Source organism: Elephas maximus, chromosome 13 (assembly GCF_024166365.1).
Source record: "Elephas maximus indicus isolate mEleMax1 chromosome 13, mEleMax1 primary haplotype, whole genome shotgun sequence".
In the NCBI taxonomy this organism is placed as follows: Eukaryota; Metazoa; Chordata; class Mammalia; order Proboscidea; family Elephantidae; genus Elephas; species Elephas maximus.
In genome coordinates, this window is record NC_064831.1 from 82,215,062 (window position 1) to 82,235,484 (window position 20,423).

The window sequence follows — 20,423 nt, forward strand, 5'->3', positions numbered from 1 at the left end:
AAACCTTACGGGGCAGTTCTCCTTTGTCCCATGGATGACTATGAGTCAGAATCGATGGCAGCTAAGAAGACCACACCTAGCCTACCCTGACCTGGCCCATGGCCGGACACCCTCCAACCCTTGGGCATAAGAGAAGACAATCGGCTTTTCACATTTTGCACTAGAGGTTCCCGGACCTTCTCAGTTCACAGTGTCCTTAGTGTTCTGGTAATCTGTTTCCTGGTTCTCTGAGTCCAAAAGAAAATATCCAGCAATTTTGATTATCAAGCAGTTAGATTCAAATTACTTAATAAGATTCTTTGACCTAACAACTTAGTAGCTATTTGGAAAAATAATACATATAAATTGAAAGAAAACTACTTTATTTAATCACTGATAACCACAGTCACTTACTAATTGGAGATGTGTCCCTGTTGGGCACTGCACAGCTCTCAAACCTTAGAAGCAGATTGGACAGCACCATCTTCATTTCCTGTTCTGCAGTGATTTTCACATGGTATTTGCTTTTGATCACAGCAACCACTGAAAACCCGGCATTGCAAAGATATAATTTAATTGAAAGGAATGTAATGAGATTCAGTGTTGAAACTGTCAGCTACCTTGAGCGAGTGACTCACGGTGCCTCTGTGTTTTCCTCAAAAACTTAAAATATTTTGTGACAGCTGTAGTTCTCTGCGGTGTCTCAAGGTGCCTCAGCACACAGTTTGGGAATTTCAGCTTTATACTCACCTCATTTACAGAAGGCCCATGTGCAGATGAGGATGCCAGGGTTAGATCACCGTGGGATCATCCCGTTCTCTCCAGAATGCCCCACTTCCTTTGTGCAGTTGTCAAGTCCCTGGGAAGCCAGATTAGCCATCTGAATAGGCTTGGCAAGCAGGCAGTCAGAGCAAGGGGTAGACAAAGTCTGGAGGGTCTGGGACCAAAGTCTCAGACACCATCTGAGCACTGCTGAGGCTTCGGGTCACCCTGCTTCCTGAGCCTGGTCTGCTCCCAGCTCCAGCCCCCTCCCCTGATGTTGTTAGATGCTGTCAAGTTGGTTCCGACTCATAGCGACGGAAGGAAACGCTGCCCAGTCCTGCACCATCCTCACCATCATTGCTATGCTCGAGCCTACTGTTGCAGCCACTGTGTCAACCCATCTCGTTAAGGGTCTTCCTCTTTTTCGCTGACTTTATCAAACATGATGTCCTTCTCCAGGGACTGGTTCTGCCTGATAGCATGTCGGGAGTGTGTGAGATGAAATCTTGCCATCCTCGCTTCTAAGGAGCATTCTGGCTGTACTCCCCTGATGGCTTTAGGAAATCAAGGTATGGAGGGAGGAAGTGAACTTTGGAAAGAGGAGGACTGGGAACTCAGGTGCCCTGGCCCTTGTTGTGGTACAGTAGACACAGACATGGTTTTTTAAGAAGCATTTTCACTTTCATATGCCAGACTCTAAGAGCTTTATAAGTAGTAGTGCATTTAACCCTTGCCACAGCCCTGTGAGGTCGGTCTGATATTGGCCCTGTTTTACAGATGTGGAAACTGAGGCATGAGGAGATTAAATACTTTGCCCAAAGTTTACAAAACTAGGAAATGGTGGCACTGGGTTTTGAACTCAAGCCATTCACATCCCCACCTGTTTCACTGGCCTGCCTTTAATATGGTATTTTTAGGGGGTTGGAGAAACCTGCCTTCGAATCCAGACTGTGTTGCTTGCTAGCTATGCTTAGGGGTTGAGGTACCGAACCTCTCTGAGATTCCAGTTCTTCTGCTTTGAAATAGGGCCATTAAACCTCCCTTTGGGGTCATTGAAAGGATTACAGGAGATTATGGTGCAAAGCCCAGCGCACACAGTAGTAGATGCTCAGAGAATGTGAATGGTCCCTTCGCATCTCTCTCTCTCTGTCTCCGGCTCCTGACCTCTTCCAGTGCACACAAAGCCAGCAGACAGCAGGGGGCAGCACTGGGCCACTGAAGGGTGGTCTCTCCTGGACCTGGAGGCACTTGCTCCTTTACACAGGGGTCCTGGGTTTTAGTGCCTGGTAATGCATTTCTCGTCCAGAACATTTAGATGGTTTTGCTAAAGAAGTAAGAACAAAATCACAGCCTGGCAGGATGAATCCAGAGGAGAGCTGAGGAAGCGAATTCAGAAGTACCATTCTGTGGGCTCATGGCCAGCCTCACACTCCCTCAGGGAAACAACTTTCCCTAAAACTCAGTGCTGTGCCCTCTAAGCTGTCTGATTTGAGTTGTTATCCTATGGTATTTCTGAAGTGAAAAAGGGCCCTTCCTGTTACTTGAAGGACACCTCCCATGTCCCCACTACTAGATTGACCCTTGGAGAATATTCAGGAACAGATTGCTGTTGGAGATTCACCTTGACATCTTTCTGAGGACGAGCCACTCAGATGACGGCCCACAGAGATTTTTGACTGAGGAGAAAATAAATGCCCTTCACACAAAAATGTGTGCCCTACACATGGCAGTGGTTTTGAGCACTAGGTGCTATCAGGTATCTTTAGGGCGTGGGTTGAACACTGTCCTGTTAAAGTGAAAGCCACAATCCAAATGGTACAGGAACCCAAACTGTCTCTTAGAGGAGGTGGGGGGTTGCTCTTGGCTGGATGGGGAGGCCGCCTGGGTGTCTCTGTGGCAGGCCACTGACCCTCTGAGCCTTCAGCAACAGTCGCTGCCACGTCTGGGCCCTGCTGGTCTCCTGTGGCTAGCTCAGGTCAGCATCTCAAGGAATGCCCTTCCTTCTCCATGTCACAGCCTGTACAAGGGCAGGAGGCCCAGGGCTGAGGGTCCCTAGCTGCCCCATGATGCCTGGTCAGTCCACATGCTCTACTGTCCCCAAGAGCGGGGGAACCAAACAATCTCTACAGAAGCTCTTCTGCTCATTGGTTGTTTCCTTTTTTTCAAGGATACTAACAGCTTGGTCCTTTGACCTATTGTTTATTATAATTTTCATTATTCAATTTGTAGGGGATAGTGAGTCAGAAGGGAAGTTAGTGTCCTTGGTGAGGGAATTGCATTCTGTCACCCATGCCCCTTTATTTAGGGAGGACCTTTTAAGTTAACTTGCTTGCTGTGCCATCTTTACAGTGCCTGCAGCTCTGAGTGCAGGTTCACCTCAGCCTGTAGCCTGTAGTCTCTTCAGTCTGCCTTTGGTGCTGTCCTTGCCTTAGATGTGTGTGTCCCACTTCCCCTACCTCTTTCTCAGCTTCTCTTCCTTCTTGCTTCCTCCACCTAGAGAGTGGGGGCCAAGACTAGTTCTGCCCCAACCCTTAACCTCACTCTGCTAAGGACTGCCCCCCAATTCTAGCCACTAACTGAAAGATTGTCATGTTCCAGACTTTTCTAACGATACCCTCCAACGTTCTCAACTTTCTTTGTTTGCTTACCTTAATCTAAGTTATGAAGAACCAGAGCTAATGCGATAATGCTGATTATCTAATGCTAAAGTAACATTTTCTTATAAACAGGAGTAACGGTGAGATTGGGGGTCTCTGGCTGGGTATAGGAACAACGTTTTAAGACACTTGAAGTTCTAGATCTCGTATCAAATCACAGGGCGGGATTTCACTAAGGATGGACCAAGCCCCGTTTCTGTGACATGAAACCAGTTGCTATTGAGTTGATTTCGACTCATGGTGACCCCATGTGTATCAGAATAGAACTGTGCTCCACAGGATTTTCAGCAGTTGATTTTTCAGAGATAGGTTGCCGGAACTTTCTTCTGTGGTACTTCGATGTGGACTCAAACTTCCAGCCTTTTGCTTAGCCGCCGAGTGCATTAACCGTTCACACCACGCAGGGACTCCTCTACGATACAAGACATCCTCTCTCTACTCCTTCCTTCGTCAGACAACACTCCTGGCAAGGAGTCGTCACGGATTGTTTTGGGTTCTGGGGTCCTGTCTGTAAATTAGGAAGGTATGCCATCCTTCACCAAGTGTTTAGAAACCATCTGATCTCCTGGTCTGTAATTTAAGTTTTTGTTTTTTTGCTCTCCAACCCAATGAGTCCTATAAGAGCTGGGATTTTTGACTGTTTGGCTCAATGCTGAATCCCTAAGCACTGAGAATAGTGTTCGGCACCTAGTCGGCACTCAATAAATGTTGATTGAATGAATGAATGAATATTTGACTGGTTCCCTGATGACATCACCACAAGGACTCACCCTGAGTTAGACTGCTCCTGTGAACAGGCTGGAGAGGGACCTCAGATTCCCTGTGGTCAAATTCAGCCCCTACCCTGTTCTCCATGTACCTGCATGAACCCGTGAGCGCCACCCTTCTGGCAGTCTTCTTGGTTGGAATGACGTATGTGTTGGTTGAACCCACCAGACGGCCCGCTTCTTGAGGGCAGGGCCACATCTTTGCTCTTGCTTTTATCCTCAAGGCCTAGAGTACTGTCAGTGCTCAAGAAATATGTCCCAAGTTGAAATCCAATTAAATGGATACAACCTGTGGGTTTTAGTTTGGGCCCAATACTTTTCCCAGAATGATCCAAAAGGTTTGTACAAAATTCCAGGTACTTTTTTTTTTTTTTATCCATGAGGGCAGAGCCCTGGTGGCACAGTAGCTAACAGCTCAGCTGCTAACCAAAAGGTTGGCAGTTTGAATCCACCAGCCACTCCTTGGAAACCCTTTGGGGCAGTTCTACTCTCTACTGTAGGCTCACCAGCAGCAGGTATATTCATCAGGTACCTAAGCGCATGCCCAGGGCCTGCTGTCTCCTCCAGGCTGAGGGAAATGCCAAGACCTGAACAACTGTCACAGCAACACCACCAGACAAAGGCTCCAAAATGTGGGGGGAAGTTGAAATTAATAAGTATGTAATTAAATATTCTCAAAGCATGCTGCTGTGTCAGCTTTGTCATTTATTAAATTTCGTGCTCATAAACATTTTAGTACATTCGAAAATAATTTGTTGCTTAGATTTTTCTCACTTTACAAGAATTCCTGAGTTTGCACAACCTGCGTGGAGAAATCTTAGCCAACCATCAATTAAATGAATTACATAAAGCCAGAGAAGGTCAATGTCAAATCAGAATGACAAATATCCTTTCAAGAATGTTTATGACTAAACAGATATTTAGTTATAAATGTGGATGTATGCAGATATGTTTGATAGCATGCAGGGTAGAGGCCTCTGAAAGGAAGTACACTTAGGGCCCACAAATATTTCAATGCAGCCTACCAAAATACTGTAGAATTCCTGTGTAATATACTGTGCTTCAACAGAGTTGCCCAAAATCAGCAATACTAGCTTTCCCTCTCTGGGATTTTTAAACTAATTCCTATAATGCCATTTAGGTAATCAAACATCTCACTCGATCAATGCAAAATAATTTCCTCGACCTTTGATGAATTTGCTCTTCCAGTGGTCTGCTTTTTGATCTCATCTTTGTTTCATCTTCTTTCAGGAATCCTGTTCACAATGCTGGTATTTGGACCAGCCTGCGGATTTATCCTGGGATCTTTCTGTACCAAAATCTATGTGGATGCAGTCTTCATTGACACAAGTAAGGAATATGTCTGAATTTTTAACTATCACAATAAGCATTCCCTCCCCTCAAAAAGGAAGCTTCAGCCTGTAGGTTCTAGAACCTTCCTACTGAGTGACAGCCTTAATGCATTCATGTCTATAGCTGGCGGGCATCTGTGATTAGAAGGAAAGAACATTAGTCTTGGTTCAGAGCGCTTGGATTCAAGTTTAGGTCCTGCCGACGTATACCTAAAGGTTGAATAACATTCTAGAGTTGATTTTTAGCCCTACAATTTGCAGTTTCCTCATCTATAAATTAAGGGTAACAATAGTTATATCTGTAGTTTAAACCCACACAGAGGCCCTCAGAAGAAAAAGCTATTGTAAAGAATTAAATAAGAGGATAGATATGGAAAGACCTGCCATGTACACACGCTCACTGAATGGTGGCCCGTTAATCTATAAAAAAAAAAATATATGGGACCCTATTTCCTAAACTATAAGTTAGAGCGTGTGGTCTGCAAGTAAAGAGCGTGAATAGGGTCAGCCACTAAAAAAACCCAAACCCACTGCCATCGAGTCAATTCCAACTTATAGTGACCCTATAGGACAGAGTAGAACTGCCCCGTAGAGTTTCCAAGGAGTGCTTGGTAGATTTGAACTGCCGACGTTTTGGTTAGCAGCCGTAGCACTTAACCAGTATGCCACCAGGGTTTCCACAGGGTCAGCAAGGCAGAATATTTGAAAACTCTCTCTTTAAGAGACTGTTGTGATCTCAAAACCATTTTAAGCAAAACATTTGTGTTCTTGGCAGAAAGAACAAATGTATTTCTCCGATTGCCCTGGGATACCCAACCCGTGATTCCGTGATTCAACAGTACACTAGTCAGGATGGGTTAGGTTATGCTGTAGTGACATACTCCCCAAATCTAAGTGGTTTTATACAACAAAAATTTATTTTTTGATCACACTACACGCCCAGTGTAGGCTGGTGGTCTTGGGGAAGGTGGGGCTTGGTTCATCGTAGTTCCTGGGGGATCCGAGTTCACAGAAGTGTCATCCTGACCCCTGCTTCTACAGTTGCCCAGGAAGGAAACAAAAATCAAAACCAAACTCATTGCCATCGAGTCGATTCTGACTCTTAGCGACCCCATAGGGTTTCTGAGGCTGTAAATCTCTATGGAAGCAGACTGCCACATTTTTCTCCCGCAGAGCCGCCGGCGATTTCGAACCACCAACCTTTCAGTTGGTCATCTCTTTAACCGCTGAGCCACCAGGGCTTCTTAAGGAAAGAAACTAGATTGTGACAAATTGCACACTGACCCTTGAACCTTCTTCTCCAAAATGATGCACCTTGCTTCTACTCATGTTTCATTGGCCTAACCAAGGCATGTGGTATGTTAGTTTTCTGTACTTCATAACAAATAGCCCCAAGCTTAGCAGTCCCTGGGTGGCACAGATAGTTAAGTGCTTAATTACTAACTGAAGTGTTGGCAGTTCAAACCCACCCAGAGGCCCTCAGAAGAAAGGCCTGGAGATCTGCTTCTGAATGGCCACAACCTTGAAAAACCCAACGGAGCAGTCCTACTCTGATGTGGAGTCACCGTGAGTCAGTCAACTCGAGGGCAACTGGTTACTGATGAGTAACTTAAAACGGCAAGCACTTACTATCTCACAGTTTTTTCTGTGAGTCTTCAATCTAGGAGCAACTTAGCTTGAGCTTCTGGCTCAGATCTCTTATGAGGCTTCAGTCAGGGCGTTAGCCTGCCCTGCAGTCATCTCAGGATGCACCTGGCAAACTCACTTTCAAACTCACTCACATGGCAGATCTTGTACGATCTGCTTCCAGGCTCACTCTGATTGACCTCTCTATGTGGCAGCTGGCCTTCCCTGGTTCCCTGACCGAAGAGAGGGTGAGAGAGCACCCGGAGACTACAGCCACAGTCTTTTTATGATCTCATCTCAGAGGTGACACCTCATGACTTTTGCTGTGTTTGGTTTCTTAGAAGTTGAGTCATTTGTTCCAGTCCACATTCAAGACCCAAGAAGAAGGAAGTACTAGAAGGCAGGGATTGTTGGGGCCATCTTAAATACTGCCCACCTTGTGTGGTCACGAAAGGGAACAGCATTTGTCTGTATAGCTCCGTGAGCGCAGAAGCCATGTTGTCTTTCTCTGCAAACAGAGTGCCGGAGGCCATTCCAGCATCTCCTGCCTGTGCCGATCTATTCAGAGGATCAATAAGAACTCTCGGTTCCTGGGATCTCAATCCATCATCTCTCGACAGTGCTAAATTTACTAATTCAACCCAAAGAAATAATGTGGTTTTAAATCCAATCAAGTCACTTTGTGATTCACTCCATTAATCCCGCTGATATATTTACTTGTAGCTAATGATGTTACAAATTTCCAAGTGGAAAAAAAAAAAATCCAATCCAGGCGTACCTATTGATTCTTTTAAAGTTCTGGGTCTTTGCTGGGGCGATTGAATGGTGGTGTTTCCAGCAGTTGGCTGGCATGTTGAACCCTATTCATAGCAGGTGGATGGGGGTGGGCTGGTGGCAAAAGAACACATTTTCAGAGTTAGCTGCCACCTTTCCAATTAGAGACAGGAAAGCCAGCTTCCACAGCTTCACCATAGGCAGCACAAGACAAGAATAGCAAAAGGGGCTCCGGAAGGGGCAGTATTTGGTGCAGTGGGGACAGCCATGCAGAAGAACCCAAATGGCCAGACCGCGTATCTTGCCTCTTAGCCTATCAGTGGTGACTCCATTAAATCAGGACCCAGATTTCCAGGGGTTACCAGGGAACTGTGGGTCCCTGGATGGTACGTAGGGTTTGCACTCAACTACTGACCTAAAGGTTTGTGGTTTTAACCCGTGCATTGATGCCACAGAAGAAAGCCCAGGTGATCTGCCAGGAAAACCCTGTGGGGCAGTTTGTAACACGTGGGGTCACCATGAGTTGGAGCTGACTCGATGGCAATGACTTGGTTATTTTGATCCCAAGGTCCTTACAGAGTATCTGAGCTAGAGTGAACCTCAGACGTAATACTCTTTGAACTTTTTCATTTTCCATTTGAGGAAACTGAGACTCAGAGAGGGAAAGGGGCCTATCCAAACGGTGTATCTATACTAAAACCCAGATCTCTGTGACTACATCATAATTCCCTTCATCAAACATCTCTCCTGAGAATGAAACAGCATCTTTTCTCAGTGCCTGGAATGGCCACAGGGCACGGAAGGGCCTTAGTCGTCCACTCACAGTAAGCCATGCCTTTGCTAGGCTACTCCCTCAGCCTGGAATGCTGCCCCCACCCCGTTCTGCTCAACATTTTTCCCCACTGCACCCCTCATGGGTGAAGCAACCTAACCCATGATTCTAAGTTTCGTTGGCAGTGTGATGCATCCGAGTGTGTAAGACAGATGGGTGCCTTTCAGTTCCATTTGGAGCGTTTTACTGGTGGTAGCTGCCCCCTGACGAGTTGATAGCAGACTCCCCCATCTGTTTCCCAGGAATGAAAGTAAGGGTTCGTTGTGAGCTATAGCCTTTCTTTGCTCCTCACTGAAGGGACTATGAGGCTTGTTGCTACTCTTTGCCACTAGGGGGCAGAAGAATATAATATATTCTAGTAGGGAGTCAGCCTCAGAATTCTAGTTTCCACTCTTTTTTTACCCCTAATCTTGTGACTGAAACTTGTCCTGGTCTTTGAGTGGATCTGGGCTATATTTCGAGGAGGAGGTTGTAAATTCTTTAGGGATGACACTCACCTGTATTTTCCTCACCTCCTAAAACAGAGCCTTTCTTTAGGGTTGCCCAGCCAGTGGGAATGTCGCCTTAAGCATGAATATGCAGGTCCCCTGCACATATGTTTCCTGCTGAGAGCTGGGCAGGGGCCAGCAGAACCCAGTGGCCTGAAAGCCGTGGAGGAGACGTGCCTCCCTATGTGGCCTGGATCGAAGGCAGAGCCCAGTGAGGAAGCCTGGTTGACATCGGTGTCCAGAGGCTGTTGTTTCTAGGCATGGACAGTCATGGGGGGCGAGACCCAGGGGGCAGCCGGCTTGGAGCGCTCCCCTGGCTGCACTTAGACATTCAGCAGAGCCTGCCTCTCATCCCCTCTTAATCCCTGTGTGGCTCTCTTTGCCCGTCTTCCTTCAGGAGAAATAGATCCTGTTTCTGCCAGCCAGGGAAAGAAATGATGGCGCTTCCAGCATTTATTATTTTACTGAGATCTCTGTAAATTTGAGGCTTAGTCGAGAGCAGGGCCTGGAAAAAGAAGGACTGAGTAGCTGAGTGTGCCCCTAACCATTTCATTGACCAGCCTAAACTTTGTGTGTTTATCAGTAACAGCAGTGGCCATGAATTGAGCACTAAGGCTTTACCTGTGTCACCTCATTTGAACTCAGAACATTCCCATTGGAGAGTAGGTGCTACCCTCATTTCACACGTGAAGTGTTATTATGCAGTGGTTAAGAGTTTGAGTTTTCTGTTGTGACCCTTAGATCCGGGAAAGACCAATTGCTAGAAAAGGACATCATGTTTGGTAAAGTAGAGGACCAACGAAAATGAGGAAAATCCCCAATGAGATGAGTTGACGCAATAACCGCAGCAGTGGACTCCCTGGCCTCAATCATGAAGATGGCACAGGACCAGGAAACATTTTGTTATGTCACACATAAGGTCACCATGCCTACATGACAATGGAGTTGACCATACCCGAGGTCAATGGTGACCAGGAACTACAAAGGAGATCAGGTGGTGGAATCAGACCTAGTTTGAATCTCAGCTACGCCTCTTACAAGCTAGGTGATCCTGGGTACATTACTTCTTACACGTCTGTATGTGGAGTATGTGAGTTAATCACAGAAAACACTCAGCACAATGCCTGGTGTGTGACAGGAAGCACACAATAAGTGTTAAGCCTTGTGAGAACCTGTGAGTTTACCACGTGTCCACAGCTTGTCGGAGCAGAGCAAGGATTCAAACCGTAGGCCTGTCTGACTCAAAAGCCCTACTCTAAACTGAGCCGCTTGGTTCCCTGAAACACCTCCAGGAATTTAGCCAGTAGGCTGCCCTCTTCCACATTCAAGGCCTTGCTATGATAACTTGACCTGGTCACAACATCCATGGAGATCTGTCCTAAGGCACACGCCAGCCGGCCCCACAGACATGGGCCTGATGTTTGTAGCTGGAACAAAATATGGCTGTCTGTTTGCTTCACGAGAAAGGTCAACAACCTGAGAGCCTCCTGCTTGGCCACTTTGAGCGCTGGTAGCCGCTGCCAGCTCTCTTTCTGCTGGACTAATTAGCTCAGCAGCTGGACTCCTGGTCGTTCCATACTGCCCTCCACTTTCAGCCCCTCCCTGTCTAATTAGGTTTGTAACTTAATGATACTCTTGGAATTCTTAAGTCTCATAGCAAAAGTTCCACAAAATTGGTTAGACAAATAGGTAAATGAACTGAAAAAGGAAAAAAAAAATGCCCAGAGGTCCCTAGTATCTCTTACTTATCACTATGGCCCAGGAATAAGAAGTAAATGTCCCCAGTTTGCTTCCATATTTCCTTCTCCTGGTCTCTGGTATCCTCCTGGGTTGGTTGCTTGCTTGATTTTAAATTGGTTTAACCCTGTTCCCAGTGATCTTGCTTTTGTCCCTCCGAAATGGTAGCAGTCCTCAGAAATGGGTCAAGATCTCCAAGAGCCTCATGTGTGTACTTGACCTTCAATAGAGAGAGCAAACAGCTTTCAAGAGCTTGCTCATTGTACCCAACAAAACCTCTCCAAAAGTTGGATTCCAAGAGTGAAGGGACTAGGAAAATGGGCCTGCTAAAGGAGAAAAACCTTCTAAGCCAGTAGACACCTGTGCAAAGCCAGGAGCGACATGCTGATCTCATGACAGGTAGACATTTCCATCATGGTGCACCCAGGGTATAGCTGGCCTTACTGCCCAGTTGTCCCATTCTTCTCCCTTCACCCTCACCACAGTCCCCTGAGAATGAAACAGCGTCTCTTCTCAGTGTCTGGAATTACCAAGGGGTAGACAAATGGTCCTACCACCTATCTGTCAGTTTATCATACTGTGGTGGCTTGCATGTTTCTATGATACTGGAAGCTATGCCACTGGTATTTCAAATACCAGTAGAGTCACCCATGGCGAACAGGTTTTAGTGGAGCTTCCAGACTAAGACTGGGTAAAAAGGCCTGATGATCTGCTTCTGAAAATTAGCCAGTGAAAGCCCTATAAATCACAACAGAATATTGTCCTATACAGTGCAGATGATAAGCCTCCTTAGGATGTACAACACTGCAGTAGCAGCAACAATGGACTTAAACATACCAACAATCATGAACATGTTACAAGACCAGGCAGTGTTTCATTCTGTTGTTCATGGGATCACCATGTCAACGGCAGCTAGCAACAACAGACAAATAGCTAGAGGGGGCTTAGCAAGTCTACTCACAGTCCTCTGAAGAAGCCATGACTTTGCTCAGGCTGTCACCTCGGCCTGAATTGCTGTCCCCAACCCATTCTTTTCACCATCTTTCTTCCTCCATAGCTCTAGTTTTATTGGCAATTTGATGCATCTAAGTAAATGAAACCCTGTAGGGAAGTGCTACTCTGTTACATGGAGCCTCTGTGAGTTGGAATTGACTGGACGGCCCCTAATAACAACAAGTAAATGAGACAGATTGGTGCTTTTCAGTTTTGTTCTGGGCATCTTACATCTTACTGACAGCAGCCTTCACCAGAAGGCTGAAATTGCAGTCATTTCTTTTTAAGGTCAAGACACTAACTAGAATCAGAAATACTTTTAACTGTTTCCAGCCTCCTCAGAACCTCTATTCCTAAAGAGCATGAATTTGTATTTCCTAAGCTTTTGTGCTGGTCAGTGTAGGCCGGGTTATGCTGTGGTGACAAATAGCTCCAAAAGCTCAGTGACTTGCCGATGCTGTATATCCAGAGCAGGTGAGCAGGGAGACCTTGTTCACTGCCATCTTTCAGGTCCCATCTTCTGAGGACTTCACATGCTGTGTCACAAAGGCAGAGAAAGGAGCATGGGGAATCGCGTACGAGCTCATAAATACCTCCACAGGAAGTGACACACATCACCTCTGCTCACATTTCATTGGCGAAACGTCATGGGGCCACATCTAGCTTCACCAAGCAAGGGAGGTGACCCTCCTTGTCCCCAGAAGATGAGGAGACCTGGATGTAGACGTTAGTACATCTGCTATGCCATTCTTTGCCATTCCACATGAAGAAATCTCCCTCAATGTTGGTGACACTAGAACAGCATCTACTGAGTATTGACAATTGCCAGGTAGGTGGAGGGAGATGTCCACCCTAACTAGCCATGATGCCTTATGAGAATACTATCTGTGGGGAGTCCCTGAGTGGTACAATGGTTAACATGCTCAGCTGCTAACTGAAAGGTTGGAGGTCGAAGTCCACCAAGAGGCAACTCAGAAGAAAGGCTTGATGATGTACTTCCAAAAAATCAGCCATCGGAAACCCTGTGGAACTCAGTCCTGCTCTGACACACATGAGGTCACCATGAATTACAATCAACTTGACAGCAACTAGTTGTTGTTGTGGAGACAGGCAGAGAAAAGAAGTACCTCAGAAATGACAGTTTTCAGACTAGGTTCGCCACATTCATAATCTGCTGGGGAACCACCAAATGCAAACTTTAATTTCACTTATTAAGCCTCGCCGTCCTGAAAGCTTTCCACTCCAAAGCTGAGTGGTTTCTCCTCAGCAGGCCATTTCTCTCCTGCCACAGGGCTCTGGATAATAGAAATGGAGGAAAAGAAAATCAATACTTCCAAAAATTGTGGGTCAACTATGATTTTTTATACCTATAAAATCCCACCCTTCACACCATCATACAGAGCCCTTCTCCCTCCCCTTGCCCAAAATGGCAGCCGTGCCTTGGCTCTAACACAGATGGCACGCTCTACCTCATCTTACAAATTGAGAGCAAATGTTGGCTTTCCACACACATACCAGTACCTACAGGGGATGAGATGACACGTTCACACAAACATCCACGTCCCCCACTGCAGTCCCTCTCCCTGGGCTGTTTTCTGACACACACAGCAGTGTCACTAGCTTCCTAACTAAACTATGACTTCTAAGTGTTACTAATTTTGGCCCCTCAAATAACGGCCAGGATGTCTCTCTTTTTACTCCCTCACATCTGCCAGCTTTTCAGTTCCTCCTTTATGGGGCTCATAGACAATGGAGGGCACTACTGTAGCTCTCTTTTTCCATCATTTGTTTTCATTCATTGCTTGGCAGCAGGTGAAGAAACCCTCTAAATGCCTGGTGAAAACATTCCTGCTTAGCTACCCCAGGCGTTGTTACTTCCTTTTCTCTTCCTGCATTTGTATAAGGATGCTTTCAAGATCAGTGTGGGTTTCCCAGGCCCTGCCCTTTAATTGAATCCATATATTGAAATTACCATCAATAGAAAGAGAAACATAAAAGTATAAATGATAAGAGTTGTCATATATGAGGAATCCCTGGGTGGTGCAAATGGGTAACATGCTCAGCTGCTAACCAGAAAAGGTTGGAGGTTTGAGTCCACCCAGAAGCACTTTGGAAGAAAGACCTGCTGGTCTGCTTCTGAAAAATCAGCCGTCGAAAACCCTAGGAGCACAGGTCTACTCTGCCACACACGGGGTCGCCATGAATCAGAATTAGCTCCGTGGTGACTGGCTGGGCTTGGTTGACCACAGATGAAGAGCCTGCTCTGTTCTGTGCCAGGTAATTCTTGCTCATTATCTCAAATCTTCACAACCACTCTAGGCAGATGTCATTTTATTTTGTAAATGATGAAACTAAGGCTTAGGGAAGGTAAGTAACTTGCTCAGTATTGCAAGCAAGTGAATGGCAGAGCTGGGATTGAACTCCAAACCCTCCAAAGCCTACGTTCTCTCCTTTTTAGCATGCAGCTATGTGAAAAATCCTGGTCCATCGTAGAGCCTGGTTATTATTGCTGTTGGATTTGTGTCAAGGTCCCTACTTAGTTACCTAGTGCTGCCATAACAGAAATACTACAACTGGGTGGTTTTAAAGAACAGAAATTTATTTTCTCATTGTTCAGGAGTCTAGAAGTCAGGACATGGCTCCAGGGGAAGGGCCTTCTTTGCCTGTTTCATTTTCTGGTACTTGCCAGCAATCCTTGGCATTCCTGGGCTTGTATGTGCTTCTGTCTCTGCCATCTGCCCTGCTCTTCCCCCTGTGCATCCTCTGTGTCTATTCTGCTCTTTTTGTAACTCAGAAGTGATTAGGTTTAGGACTCACCCTACTCCTGTGTGACCTCGTTAACATAACAAATAGAAAACTCCTTCTTCCAAACAGGGTCATATTTATAAGTATGGGGGTTAAGACTTCAACTCGTATTTTTTAGGGGACACAATTCAATCCATAACAGTCTCCAGGAGAGAGACCACCAATGTTCCAAAAGCTAGCTACCAGCCACTGGAAGTCAGTGGTCTTAGGCCCATTCACCAAGAGCCCTACTAGGAGTCCAAAACAAAGTTCAGACAAATCAAGAGGGCAGTGCAGCAGGGTAGTGCAGAGCATGGGCCTTGGACATCTGAATGCCTGTGTCCCAGTCTTCAACTCTATGAACTTGGGCCTGACCTTGCCTCAATATCCCTATCTATAAAACAAGGATAAAAGTCCCTACCTTGTAGGGTTGTGGGGAGTTAAGGAAGCAGTTTGCATAATGCCTTGTGCAGAGCACGTCCTCAGTAAATGATGGCTGATATCACTCATGGGAGCTGAAGATGAAGAGTCTTCGGGGAGAGCATTTTATAAATGGTGAAGTGCTCGTCTGATATCTGTGGTCCTTACTCATCCCAGGTCTGTCCATCCATGTGGTCCAGGCCTGTGGCATGCTATTGCCTGTGTCTCCAGGAATCTCCTTACAGGCTCCACAGGCATGGGTTTATCATCAAAGAGACATTTCTTAGCGGCTCATCTGGGCGTGTGGCTTTGCAAGGCAGCTGGAGAGAGAGGAGGGGCAGAGCTGTAGTTAGTGACCTCATGCCTTCAGCTGGCAAATCAAAGAAATAACAGCACAAAGTAGCCAGATCACATGTATATCTCCTTTAAGCATGTGAGCCAGCTGCAAAGCATTTTATTAGAGGGCCAGCCCCAAACCACAGGGCACCACAGGGTTGAATTGACCTTTCCACCGGCAACTTGGATACCCAGGACCCTAGGCATGAATAATAACAGCTGACAAGCACATGCCAAACACTATTCTGAGTACTTCTTAGATCTACAAAATCCCTTCTTGTCTACAAAAAATCTGGTGTGGCTTATTTAATCTTCCTGACAACCGTAAGGTAAGTACTAGCATCATTGTCAAAATGTACAAATCAGTAAACCAAGGCATAACCAAAAACCAAGCCTGTTGCTGCCCAGTCCATTCCGACTCATAGGGACCCTATAGGACAGAGTAGAACTGCCCCACAGTATTTCCAAGGAGCAACTGGTGGATTCAAGTGCCAGCCGTTTGGTTAGCAACTGTAGGTCTTAACCACTGTGTCATCAGGGCTCCAGCTGAGGCATAGAGAGTTCAAATCAGTTGCCTGAGGTCATACAGATAGAAGTGGGCAGAACCAGGAAGTCAGCCCTGGCAGCCAGACTGTTCAGCTCCATACTACACCAGACCTTATGAACTGTGAACCTGATTTAGCACAGGGAGTGGGGAGTTGAATGGAATCCCAGACTGGCTGCTTTTTGGGAATGTGGAAAGTTGTTGGTAGCTGCTATTAAGTTTTTGCCAACTCATGGCGACTCCATGCACAATGGAAAAAAACGCCGACTGATCCTGCATCACCCCCATGATCAGACTGGTTGTGAATCAAACTGTTGTGATCCATAGGGTTTTCATTGGTTTGGTTGATTTTTGCAAGTAGATTGCCAGGCCTTTCTTCCTAGTCCATCTTAGTCTAGAAGCTCTGCTGAAACGTGTTCAGCGTCATAGCAACACACAAGCCTCCACTGACAGCTGGGTAGTGGCTACACATGGGATACATGGGCCCAGAGTCAAACTCGGGTCTCCCTCATGGAAGGCAAGATTCTGTCGCTGATCTTAGGAGGGAGTACACCTATTAAAAATACCCGCTGAGTAACAAACCTGGTTTTGTTTCCTTGCACCTTTCTTAGTATATCTTGGCAGCTGTGCCAAGCCAGTTCTTCCCAGCTGACATCTCAGAGGATGGCTGGCTTCTCACTGTTTTTGTTTAGACTGATATAGCACACGGTAGACAACAAAATTAAGGAGCAAAGCGATTAGTCTTCAACTTTGGGAGAAACAGAAGTGCTGACGTGGAATAATGGGCTTCCTAGCCTAACACCAGTCCTGCCACCTACCCCAGCCATTTCCAGAGCCCCCCGCCCCCTGTCACCTGCCCCCGATCTCAGCAGAATCCTGTTAAGCTCTGCTCTCTCCCTGCGCAGGTAACCTGGACATCACGCCGGACGACCCCCGCTGGATCGGAGCCTGGTGGGGTGGCTTTCTGCTCTGCGGTGCCTTACTCTTCTTCTCCTCCCTCTTGATGTTCGGGTTTCCACAGTCCCTGCCTCCTCACTCAGACCCCGCCATGGAGAGCGAGCAGGCCATGCTCCCCGAAAGAGAATACGAGAGGCCCAAGCCCAGCAATGGCGTCCTGCGGCACCCCCTGGAGCCGGACAGCAGTGCCTCCTGCTTCCAGCAGCTGAGAGGTAAAGGTGGCCTCGCCCCCTGGGCACCAGAAGAATGGAGGGGGATGGCGGGGAGTTCAGGAGAGAGTGGCGGTCAGGCCTGGCTTCTAGGCGATTTGTTGCTGATGTTAGCCCCCAACTCTTTGTGACCCTGTGCACGTTCATGTGTGTTTTGCCTGACTTGCCTCCTCTCAGGCTTGATTTATTCCTGAGAAGTAAATGACCTACTTTGTTTAATGAAAATAAAAGTAGCTACCATTTATTGAAGGGACAGCAAGCTTAACTTCTCGCCCATAGAGACCCCAGTGGCTCACGTAGGCCCTGACATTTAATAAATACCAATTTCTATAGAAGAAGGAAACCCTGGTGGCATAGTGGTTAAGTGCTACGGCTGCTAACCAAAGGGTCAGCAGTTCGAATCCGCCAGGCGCTCCTTGGAAACTCTGTGGGGCAGTTCTACTCCGTCCTATAGGGTCACTATGCGTCAGAATTGACTTGAGGGTACTGGGTTGTATAGAAGGAAGAAGCCCTGGTGGTGCAGTGGTTAAGAGCTCAAAGGTTAGCAGTTCAAATCTGCCAGCTGCTTCTTGGAAACCCTATGGGGCAATTCTACTCAGTCCTATAGGGTCGCTACGAATCGGAATTGAGTCAACAGCAACGGGTGTAGAAGGAAGGAAGCAAACAAATGAGGAAAGGAGGAAGTTAGACATTCCATGGACCTCTTTTTAAATTTTCCAGGCCACTTAATACAGCACATTGAAGCGGGAAAGGGCTTTTGAAGTCGCCTCCCTTTACCTGATAGAGGCATTCCCAAAAAGCCAACTGCAGAGCGCATTTCTTTTTTCTAATTGTTTTATTGTTGTAAAAATATGTGTAAGACAACATTTGGCAATTCAACATTTTTTTATATGTGCAACTCAGTGACATTCCTTACATTCATCACTGTGCAGCCTCCTCCTAACCGTTTCAGTGCACGGGTAGACCGCGTTTTGTTTATCCATTTAACTGTTGATGCACCCTTGAGTTGTTTCCACCTTTTCACTATTGTGAAAAGTGTTGCAGTGAACACTGATGCACAAGTTTCTGAGTTCCTACTTTAAGTTTTTTGGGGCAGATACCTAAGAGTCGAATTGCTGGACCAAAGTGCATTTCTTTAGATTGGCTCTGTCCTTCCGACCCCCTCTATTTAAGAAGAGAGATGTGTCCTGGAGAGAAATATTAACGACCCTGTCTTGATAATGAAGTCACACTTCAGAATGCAGCAAAGCTCTCACTATCATTTTTAAAAGAAAAAAAAAATAGCCTTTCAGACAAAGTGTGAGCCACAAACAGTAACGCAGAATGAGAATGAGGAGTGCCCTGGGTTGTTTCCATGATTGCACCAGCTCTTAAAGGCGAGGAAAATGACAGGGTAGCTGAATGAAGCACAGCCTCCTCCGACGCTGCTGAGTTCCTGTCATAGCCGCTCCCAGGTGACGGACGTGCGGTGCTCTGTAACCCCCAGGGCCCTTCCTCAGACTCCGCGAGGGGCCTGTGGGGCGTCAGAAATGAGCAGGTTGATGTAGGCAGACAGCAGTCAGGCTGGGCATGCTTCACAGTGACACTAGGATCAGAGGGAGAGGGACAGTCACTTCCTTGCAGGAGCCAGGGCACCCAGCTGGTTGCAAATCCAATCTAGTGCTCGATGTAGAAAATTCATACCGTGAAATACCGTGAAAGTGTCTCTGCCAAGTTTAATAATGAGGTGCATCTTCTGTGGAAGACGCTTGAGAATCGCGGAGAGAACTTTGGACTGACTTGTGGTCCGATCTCGGTCCTGCTCTCTCTAGCTTTGTGATAATTAACTTCTCTATGCTTCATTTCCACCACTGTAAAGCTGAAGCGCTGTTCCGAACTGACAGTGCTGTCATGAGAATGAAAGCATTGATGGAGGGGCATTACTCACAGAAGACTGTTACTACTGCCTGTTAGTCCAGGGGTAACCGAGAAAACATGTGTGATTTCCCAAAAGAGACTAATTTAAAAACCCACCGTCATGTCTGACACTATGTTCCACTACGGTTTCTAACAAAGTCGTAATTTGGAATTATCCCCAGAAGATCGTAAAATCCATTTCTCAGAGCTCCAGGATGCATTGGTAGATGAGGAGGCCACCCAGTTTGTGTCCTCTGAGGTTTCCTTGGCTTAGCTCAGTAGAGTATGTGCTTAATAAAGATACCTCCCACCGCCCCAAAATAAGCAGGTTCACTTCGTGGAGCCCCCAGGGAGCTGGGTGTGGTACCTGCTGTTCCCTAGTAGCGCAGCCAGCCATTGAGGGTGTCCCAGTAACCAGACCCACAAGGAAGCAATTAGGTGGGCATGAGACTGGGCCTTGCGGGAAACACCCTGGTCCTGGGGGCAGCAGCCTTTTCAGGTCTTTCTTGTTTCCAGGACGGCTAGCTCTGTCCTCCAATTGCTCTGATTGTAAAGCCTGCTTTAGTAATCTCCCATCTTTCATCTCTAGGGATACAAAAATGAATAAGACACAATTCTACCAACAAGAACTCACCATCCAACGCAGGGACAGATCAGCAAGCCAGTGAAGACAGCCCAGTGTGATGGGAAGGGTGGTAGCACGAGGCATGGGAAGCTTTGAAAACACAGCAGGTTATCAGGAAGAGCACACGTCTTCTGGACCGTGGGTGGGGATGAGGGATGGGTCAGCATGTGCTTCCTCAGAGAGGGAGCTGGGCTGAGTTTCAAGGGATGTCATGGTTTCAGAATGCTTGGACTATGATTCAAGACCTCATTGACTCATTTATTCAATTCATTTAATATTTACTGAGCTACCTTAGCTTAATATATCCTACTAAGCATGGGGGACCCAGTAGTTACTAAGGCAGCTCATATCTTAGTTTGGGGAGTTATGGAATAAGAAGAGTTGAATCAATAATAAGGTTGGTCGGGTGCCTTCGATGTGCTGTGCTTGCGATGTTGGGCACACAGTTGGGTGAGTGGCCTGGGACTTCTAGATCATAAGTGATCCAAGTTGTAACCTATATACACAGGTCTTCGCTTTTGATAATTAATGATTTTTAATTTAGAGTTGGCAATTAATAGACCCATTAATGTACTTAAAGGGTGTTCCAGCAGGAAAGGAAGCCATCGTCTCTAGAAGAATCCCCAGGAGCCAGGCTACCACGAAGTGAGCTGTCATGCAAATAAACAGATAGTGCACATACAAG

The 20,423-nt window shown here is 46.5% G+C and overlaps 1 protein-coding gene across 3 annotated transcripts in view; it reads left to right on the forward strand.

Moving 5' to 3' along the window:
- The window catches only part of SLCO3A1 (solute carrier organic anion transporter family member 3A1), a 350,108-nt gene that overhangs the window by 261,990 nt on the left and 67,695 nt on the right, over positions 1-20,423 (forward strand). For all 3 annotated transcript variants that reach the window (XR_007519927.1, XM_049906091.1, XM_049906090.1), the window contains exons 3-4: positions 5,417-5,515; positions 16,957-17,220. Coding sequence is in view for 2 of the 3 variants with exons in the window: in XM_049906091.1 (XP_049762048.1) it covers positions 5,417-5,515; positions 16,957-17,220 (363 nt within the window). In the remaining variant the exon portion in view is untranslated. The remainder of the gene's footprint in view (positions 1-5,416; positions 5,516-16,956; positions 17,221-20,423) is intronic.